General features: G+C 38.0%; 1 protein-coding gene across 1 annotated transcript; it reads left to right on the top strand.

The window, feature by feature from the left end:
• Nucleotides 1-235: 235 nt before the first annotated feature.
• Nucleotides 236-4,633, top strand: LOC4330366 (uncharacterized). The gene is made up of 14 exons (XM_015767517.3): nucleotides 236-441; nucleotides 544-591; nucleotides 971-1,031; nucleotides 1,178-1,210; nucleotides 1,469-1,593; nucleotides 2,064-2,198; nucleotides 2,408-2,484; nucleotides 2,586-2,833; nucleotides 3,162-3,218; nucleotides 3,288-3,456; nucleotides 3,593-3,650; nucleotides 3,758-3,843; nucleotides 3,916-3,972; nucleotides 4,173-4,633. Exons 1-14 carry the CDS (start codon nucleotides 309-311, stop codon nucleotides 4,245-4,247), a joined length of 1,362 nt encoding a protein of 453 aa, XP_015623003.1. The 5' UTR covers nucleotides 236-308; the 3' UTR covers nucleotides 4,248-4,633.
• Nucleotides 4,634-8,133: the final 3,500 nt, after the last annotated feature.

Raw genomic sequence — 8,133 nt, 5'->3', positions numbered from 1 at the left:
TGTTCATTATGGTGTTTCTTAATTGTTTTTTGCTTTTTATTATATCTATCAGATTTTAATACAAAGATTAAAAATCTGTATGATACGATTATAAAAATCTTTCGAAAGATGTATAGGTACTCCCGAATTGCAGATGATTTGGGCCATCCAACCGGTGCTGGCTGCTGAAGCCCAACTCAATTACGCAAAGGCGACATCCATGACGACTTGGCGTAGAAGGCCCAATCGCCAGGCCGCGGCTCCGGTTACAGCCGTGACGACGAAGCGGTGGCTGTGCGCAGATCGGAGTTGCGGCAGCGGCGGCGGCGATGGCGATCCGGAACTTCTGGTCGATGGCCGCGGCGGCCGTCGGGTTCCGGCTCGTTCTCGTGCTCTTCGGCGGGGACCTCCACCTCGCCTCCCGCCCCGAGGTCTCCACCCCCCTCACCTCCATCCGCCGCCGTAAGCGCTCCCTTGCTCCCCTGCCTCCTCGTCCCAGACTTGAGCTGTGCTGTGTTGTCGCCGTAATTGGACTAATAGCTTGTTTTCCTGTGTGTTTTGCAGTGGCGGAAGGGTACTGGCTGAAGCAGGCTTCCATGTCGCCCTACTCCGGTTCGTTCCACACATCTTAATCTTGCTTGATTACTTTTTTTTGGGGGGGACAACTGAAGTCGTGAATTGTTGAGCTCAGTATAGGGATGGAATTACTAGCTACATGAGAGCACTTTTAAAAGTAAAGTAAATTGATTGGGTGCTACTTCTTCTAGTAAGCTCCATTAAGCATGAACTGCTGCAAGCCCGCACTAATGGGGTGTGTTAAAAAAAATAAGCGCAAAATTGCCATACCTTTTACTTAGCAAATAATTGTGCAGGTATTTGTCATTGTTATAGGTTTATCCATGATGTTTTAGTAGGGTCTCTTTGCAATGTGTTTTTCTTGTAGCATGAACTGGAAGTGATTATTCAGCACGGTGAATGTTTTGTCTTTCAGGTTCAATGTATCATGGTTCCCCTTTGCTTCTATTGGTTCTTGGTCCATTGACTAACAAAAGGTGATCAATTCCTTGTCTATGATGCTTCTCTGATCGCAATTGGTTGCACTACTGCAGCTATATGCTTTGACAGGATTGGTTTATTTTATCACAATATCAGATCAATGTTTGAAATACTCACATCCTTGTATTTCATGGTATTACAGGTCTGTTGGACATCATGATCATATATATTGCAGGTAAATAAGTTGTTATGTAATTTTTTCCATTACACCTAGGATCTGTGTCTCTATTCTCTAACAGTATTAGCCACTTGATTTCCATGGATGAAAAGGATTTTCTATGATGATTTTTTAAATTATGTTCTTATTATTTTTATGTTACCATGTAATGATTCAGACCAAATAAAAAAAATGAAGCCTCCAATGTACTCCATTATCTTTTTGAACTATGTTGGAGATCTTGTAATTTATATTACACTCATGAATGCAAGACAGTTTGATTTTTGTGGCCGTAGATTTTATAGCTGCCATGCTTATCCGAGCAACTGGTCGTAGACTCCAAATAGCACGCAACAGAAACTTGAAGTCACTTGAGCTCACAGAGGCAGTGAGTAATTCAGGTGAGCACTATAGTTGAGGACCTACAGTTTTGTGTCCCTCCTTGCAGAATATGCTTTATTGGATACTGACCTAGTTGTTCTTAGTTTGTTGACACTAGTTATCTACTTGTTTTTACCAATGGAGTAGCATACAGAGCTTCTTGCAGAATTATATTATCAAAGCTTCAAATATTTCATTGACTCATTGAATTGTCATTCTTTATTGTAGAGCCAATCTAGTCTTTCATAATAGAGATGCACGGAATTGCTATGAAACAACTTATTTTCAGATTAATACATCATTTCGGAATGATTTTTTTTTAAAGATGACTGTGATTCTAGCAACTTATAAGGTGTAAAATTGAAACGTTATACTTGAATCAAAATTAGTGATTCTTCATTTACTAATGATAGTCTGATGCTTTCATCTTGTGATTACTTAATGTTTGTTATGCAGCTACTTATTGTTCTTATTGATACTGTTCCTGCAGTTAACGTAAGTGCAGGAGATATTGCTTCCCTCATATATTTGTGGAACCCCTGGGCAATAGTTACTTGTGTGGGTTCATGTACTTCACCTATCGAGAATTTAATGGTTGTGATAATGATATATGGAGCCTGTTCACGTAAGTGCAACTCAAATTCGTGTTTCTCTTCAACATGTTCTGCTATTTTTAAATTTTCAGTAGAATCATTTTTGTTATGTAAAAAGGGCCTTCATTTGGCAAAGCATCAGTAGCAACAATTTCATGAAGACAGTATCTATCTTTTGAGTGACATAGAAGTCTAACAAGTTCTCATGCTGTTTAAAACTTGGAATGTCTCTAATTTTTAGGTCTTGCTCCTCTTGCTGCCTTTGGATATGTTATGGCTACACATCTCTCTCTTTATCCTGCAATTCTCATTGTACCGGTTTGTGTCACAAGCTTTGTTTGTACTCTTATATTCATCTATTTGATAATGCCTTCCATTACCTGTATAGTCAGCTATTGAGAACAAAGTTCTTTTTCCAGATCATTCTTTTATTGGGATATGGTCCAGATGCTCCTCCAACAAAAGTATTTCGTATAAAAAGCTCAAGTGCCAGTAAAACTGACGTATCAGACAATGATAAAAGTTCTAGCTCAAGAGATGTTCAACAATTCTTGTGGAAACCAGTTTTCCACTTCATATTGTGGATGCTTTTCTGGACATTTTATGTGTTGCTATTGAGCAGCATAGTTCTAAATAAAGTGGGTGGTCTTCAGGAGATGTTTGAAAAGTAAGATACTCAACTCTTTGTTAGTAGAATATATATGCTTCTTTGGTACTCATGAAAATTTGTGTTTGAGTGAGATGGGGGGACTGTGCTAGTTTATGTTACTTTCCCTCACTAAAGATAAGTTTTGAAAGGAGGAACGAGGACAGATTTTCTTAAGGAGTACTGTTTCTGGTATTAGCATGTTTGATCTTATGCTAGTAACACCATGTTGCTCTATCCACTCCAACATGTCAACTTTGTTGTGCCTTAGTTCATACTTAGTTCTTTTCATTTGAAATCAATTGGTTTTATTTGCCATTACCTATTGACTTGTGCTGTGTTTCTGCAGGACATATGGTTTTATCCTTACCGTTAAGGACCTATCGCCAAATATTGGTGTATTATGGTGAGTTTTGATCAAATTATGTAACTAACTCAATGATATTCCATTTGTCTCATTAAAGGGGTTGTGCAGGTACTTCTTTGCTGAAGTCTTTGACTTTTTCAGAAGCTTCTTCCTTATAGTCTTCAATATGAACATTGTTTTTATGGTATTACCATTGGCAATCCGTCTGAAGCATCGTCCATGCTTCCTTGCCTTCATTTACACAGCAATTGTCGCAATATTGAAATCGTATCCATCGGTAAGTACACATTACATGATAATACCTATAAATTTAGTCCCTCGGTTGTGTAAAATTTCATCAAACTGTTTTTGTTGTGTTGTCCTGATTTTTTTCCCACAAGTTCATTGATACCATATTATGATTTATCTTGAAGGTCGGAGATTCAGCTCTTTATCTTGGTCTTTTGGGCCTATTTGCTAATGAATTAGCAGGTGCTTAACATTTCTTTTAACATATTTTGAATGACTCCTAGTCCTCTAGAAAACTAATGGTTTAGTTTTACACTACAACACTAATGGTTTCTCTTTACATTTTGTAGAGATGCAATTCACTTTCTTCTTGTTTTTTGGATATATCGGAGTCTCTCTCCTTAGCCCTGTCATGCACAACCTGTGGATCTGGAGGGTATCTCCCTCTCCCATCCTTCCCCTCTCTTAGTATTGTGTGCCACTGATACTAACATGACAATAATTTCAGGGGACTGGCAATGCAAATTTCTACTTTGCCACTGGTTTGGCTTACACTTGCCTTCAGGTAACCAATATGTTCCGCATTATTTGTTGTGCTATGCTTGCCATGGCCAGTACTTAGCTAAGCACTCTTGCGTTTTACAACTTCTCTAGAATGATTAGTGCTGAATGTTATCGTAAGATGATAAAACGTTTATCCTAAGTCCTACTATGCATTTTCCTTTCTAAACTTGAATCTAAATTGTTTTTGCCACTTTTTTGCAGACCGTGTTGGTTGTAGAGAGTGTAAGTTCAATGATAAAGCATGACAGGAAGCTAAGATTACTTGTTACAGCTTGATTTCATTCTCTCTAAGTTCAACAACTCTGACGCTTTAGTGTTTTTGCTTGTTCTCCCGGATACAAGCGTGTTTTTTTGGGCAGAGTTTGGAGTATATGTAGTTTATTATTTTTGTAGTATATGTATTGTTACGATTGTTATTTGTACCGCCCGTGTTTGTAAAATATGGACCACAAATCATGTAACCCAGTAGACTACTAGAAAGACACCAGGTTTCCCCCTCGAACTGTGCCCTTTTGATCTGGCGTGGTGAGATTGGTGATTGGTACATTACATTTGTACCATCAGTTTGTCAGGTCAAGACAAATTAACATGGCATGGACTGGTACCTTTGTTTTCGGTTGCTAAATGAAATAGTACAAGTACTTTGGTTCGTTCTTTTTTCCCATCCTGGTAAATCCAAGGTCTCAGTTATTCAGATGTTGCAGTTTATATATTTATTACTAACATTTGTCTGCTCTGCAGGGCTTTTTACCCTTTAATTCCTTTACAGAGATATATTCATTATTGGGGCCTCGGGGGTCCCAGGTCCATCGATACCACTACCGTGCTAATAATAAGTGTACTGAGCTTCATTCATGGTCACACCAACAAAATCTGTGTAGTTGCTGCAGGTACTGTTTTAGTCAGCATAAGCGATATCGCTAACCACCAACGCTTCACTTATATACGGAATTGGGCTAGCTGCTAGCAAGCTTGTTGGCTGCCCAAGTGCCATCCTCTCCAAGCAGTTTCTGTTAGTTGCGAAAAGCCATGCTTGTGTTATGTCAGTCCTTGCGTTGTTACACGGCTCGTATTTTACTTACGTCCGTTTGAGATGCTAGGACGCTTATTAAAGTGTAAAAGATTGCTCTAGCGAGACGAGAGAAGTTGGTGGCCAAACTAACTCGGCTGCTAATGGCCGTCGTCCATGGTGTCAGTGTCACTCACGCTTCCGCTTCCAGTGATCCACTTTCATCTGCAAGTGGAAGAAGACTGGTGCATATGGTCATCGTCTTCGTCGTCGTTTCGGCGTTTATCGACTTTAATACCAAGTTAGCAACTGTTTTGTCACAGTTAGGGATGAAAACGGAGTGGATACGGACGGATAATGCTCATACCATATTCGTTTTCATATTTTTTACCGGATACGAAAACGAATACGGATAGCTCGAATACGGAAACAAATACAGATTATCTCGAATACGAATAAGAATCGAATATGATCGGACACAAATACGGAAACAATTTTTTCTCGGAACACGAAAACCAACTCAACTTCTAATAGAAACAAATATCAACATATATAATTAGCTCATTTTATATAAAATAAGGTATAATTTATAAATATTTTTTAAAATTTAAATAATATTAATAGTATGGACTAGTGTTAAGAGATAAACTACTATTAAAATCTATAAAGGTATATTTTATAAAGGTATATTGAAGGTTATAGAGTTAGAAAGATATGGGGTATGTCTCATGGGTCCTGCGGATATCCGAATTATTATCCGTATCCGACGGAAACCTGGTACCATATTCGTATTCATATCCGGGAGAAAACATTCGTATTCGTATCCGAACTATCCAAGAATTATCCGATCCGAAAGGTATCCGTATCCGTTTTTGTCCGGAGCCGACGGAAACTATCCGCTCCGTTTTCATCCCTAGTCACAGTAGCTTGATTCAGAATCCCAGTCCCTTCGTAAGTTCCGGGAGAGGAACAATCATGCGCTGGACAAAACGATCCCATTCAAGCAGTTTTTCTCGCCCCCCCCCCCCCAAAACGAGAAGCAGCGCCAATCAGATTCCCCTACAACCCCACGCGTTTCCTCATAATCGCTACAGCTGATGCACAGGGACAGGGTGAAGCTTTCACAAATTTGGATCGAACGGGGCCTTGGTTTTCCTTCCAAGCTGGTCATGGATGATTCAATGCCTCTGCACGCTTGGTCCCGCTCAGCCGTAGCGTCCGAGTCCGACCTCGCTGCTGTTGCTGCAACTACGTGTCTCAGTGGCTGCAGGGAGGCAGGCGGTCCGTGGACGTGGAGAGAAAGCCCTGCTTCCCGTGCAATGCAAAAGTGTCCAGCGTGCAAGCGTACACACACCGGTGATGGGCGTACGGTCAAACCGGCTCACTTCAACGTGCCATAAATACTCGGCGCCACCGATACGCAGGCGCTACCACAACTCGACATGGCAACGAGAGACGACACATTGGTACGCACGCGGCACGCACCATCTGCCGATCGATCCGCCAGGCCCATCGTTTTGGCTGATTTGAGAAAAAAAAAGAAACGATATATCTATAAATAAAAAATAATTCATGACTAAAACTTTTATACATTTGTAAAAGTAAGTTGAAAAATAAACTATGATGAAAAAAATTTTAAAATTAACTTTAAATTTAAGATCAAAAATTTAAATTTTAGTTGATATAAATATAAACTAGCACGGTGGCCCGCGCAGATTGCGCGGCTAGCATCATTATATTTTCTCTCATATAATAACATATATGTTCTCTCATTATGTTATTCAAATATATTAAAATGACAACATAGTTTTAAATTTTGCAACAACTTTACAAAACTACTAATATGTAATATTCATATTGTATTTTATATACGTGTTAGTTATTAATTATTTTTAATATCAAATTTTAGTTATTTGTAAATCATATATATTCCTATATGGACTCTAGACTCGTCTTTTAATATTTATTTTTTTTAATTCCGAATTTTCTGTAAATTGTATATCTATATAGACTCTATGCTCTTCTTATAATATTATTTACTTTTTATTTATAATTTTTTATTATTTCTAATTGTATTTCTATGTGTACTCTAAACTCATCTTTCAATATTCTTTAATTTTTAATTTTGAATTTCAGTTACTTCTAAATTGTATTCCTATATTGACTTTAAACTCTTCTTCCCATGTTTTTCTTAATTTCGAATTTTTGTTATTTGTAAATTGTATTTTTATACGGACTCTAAACTCTACTTTTAATTTTATTATGTTTATTCCAAATTTTAGTTAGTTTTAAATTCCTATATGGACTCTACACTCTACTTCTAATATTCCTTATTTTTTAATTCCGAATTTCTATTTTATTCTTAATTGTATTTCTATATGGACTCTATACTCTACTTCTAATATTCCTTATTTTTAATTCCGAATTTCAGTTATTTCCTAATTGTATTTCTATATGGACTCTATACTCTACTTCTAATATTCCTTATTTTTAATTCCGAATTTCAGTTATTTCTTAATTGTATTTCTATATAGACTTTATACTCTACTTCTAATATTCCTTACATTTAATTCCTAATTTTAATTATTTCCTAATTGTATTTCTATATGGACTCTAATCTCCTCTTCTAATATACCTTATTTTTTAATTCCGAATTTCAACTATTTCTAAATTGTATTTCTATATGGACTCTACTCTCCTCTTCTAATATTCCTTATTTTTTAATTTCGAATTTTAGCTATTTCTAAATTGTATTTCTATATGGACTCTGCCTTTTCTTTTTCTCCGATTAATGTGAGAATTTCTAGGCCATGAGAGCGAACGTGGAGGCTCCTTTTTCTATTCCTTTAATAATATAATAGATATAAGTATAAGCGAAAAGATGAGAGAGTTTTTTTTTTCACTGCACGGCACGGCACCACGCGAGGGGAGGCGACTCTTCCCTACGAACCGAAGGGCACGAGACGAGCGGCGAGCGGACGATTTCGGTAGGAAGGCGGAGTAAATGAGAGCATTCAAGGTGAAGTGCGCGGTTGGGTGCAGCTGGTCGCCGCCCCTGCCTGCGTGGTTAAAACCGACGACGGCACAGCAACGCTGCGATCACTGCTCAAACCCGTCAATCCAATTCAATGCTACGCGACGGTGCCTCTTCCT

The sequence above is a fragment of the Oryza sativa genome, chromosome 2, assembly GCF_034140825.1.
Source record: "Oryza sativa Japonica Group chromosome 2, ASM3414082v1".
NCBI lineage: Eukaryota > Viridiplantae > Streptophyta > Magnoliopsida > Poales > Poaceae > Oryza > Oryza sativa.
The sequence above is the reverse complement of the archived record's forward strand: the minus strand, read 5'-3'. Positions and strand labels throughout refer to the sequence as shown.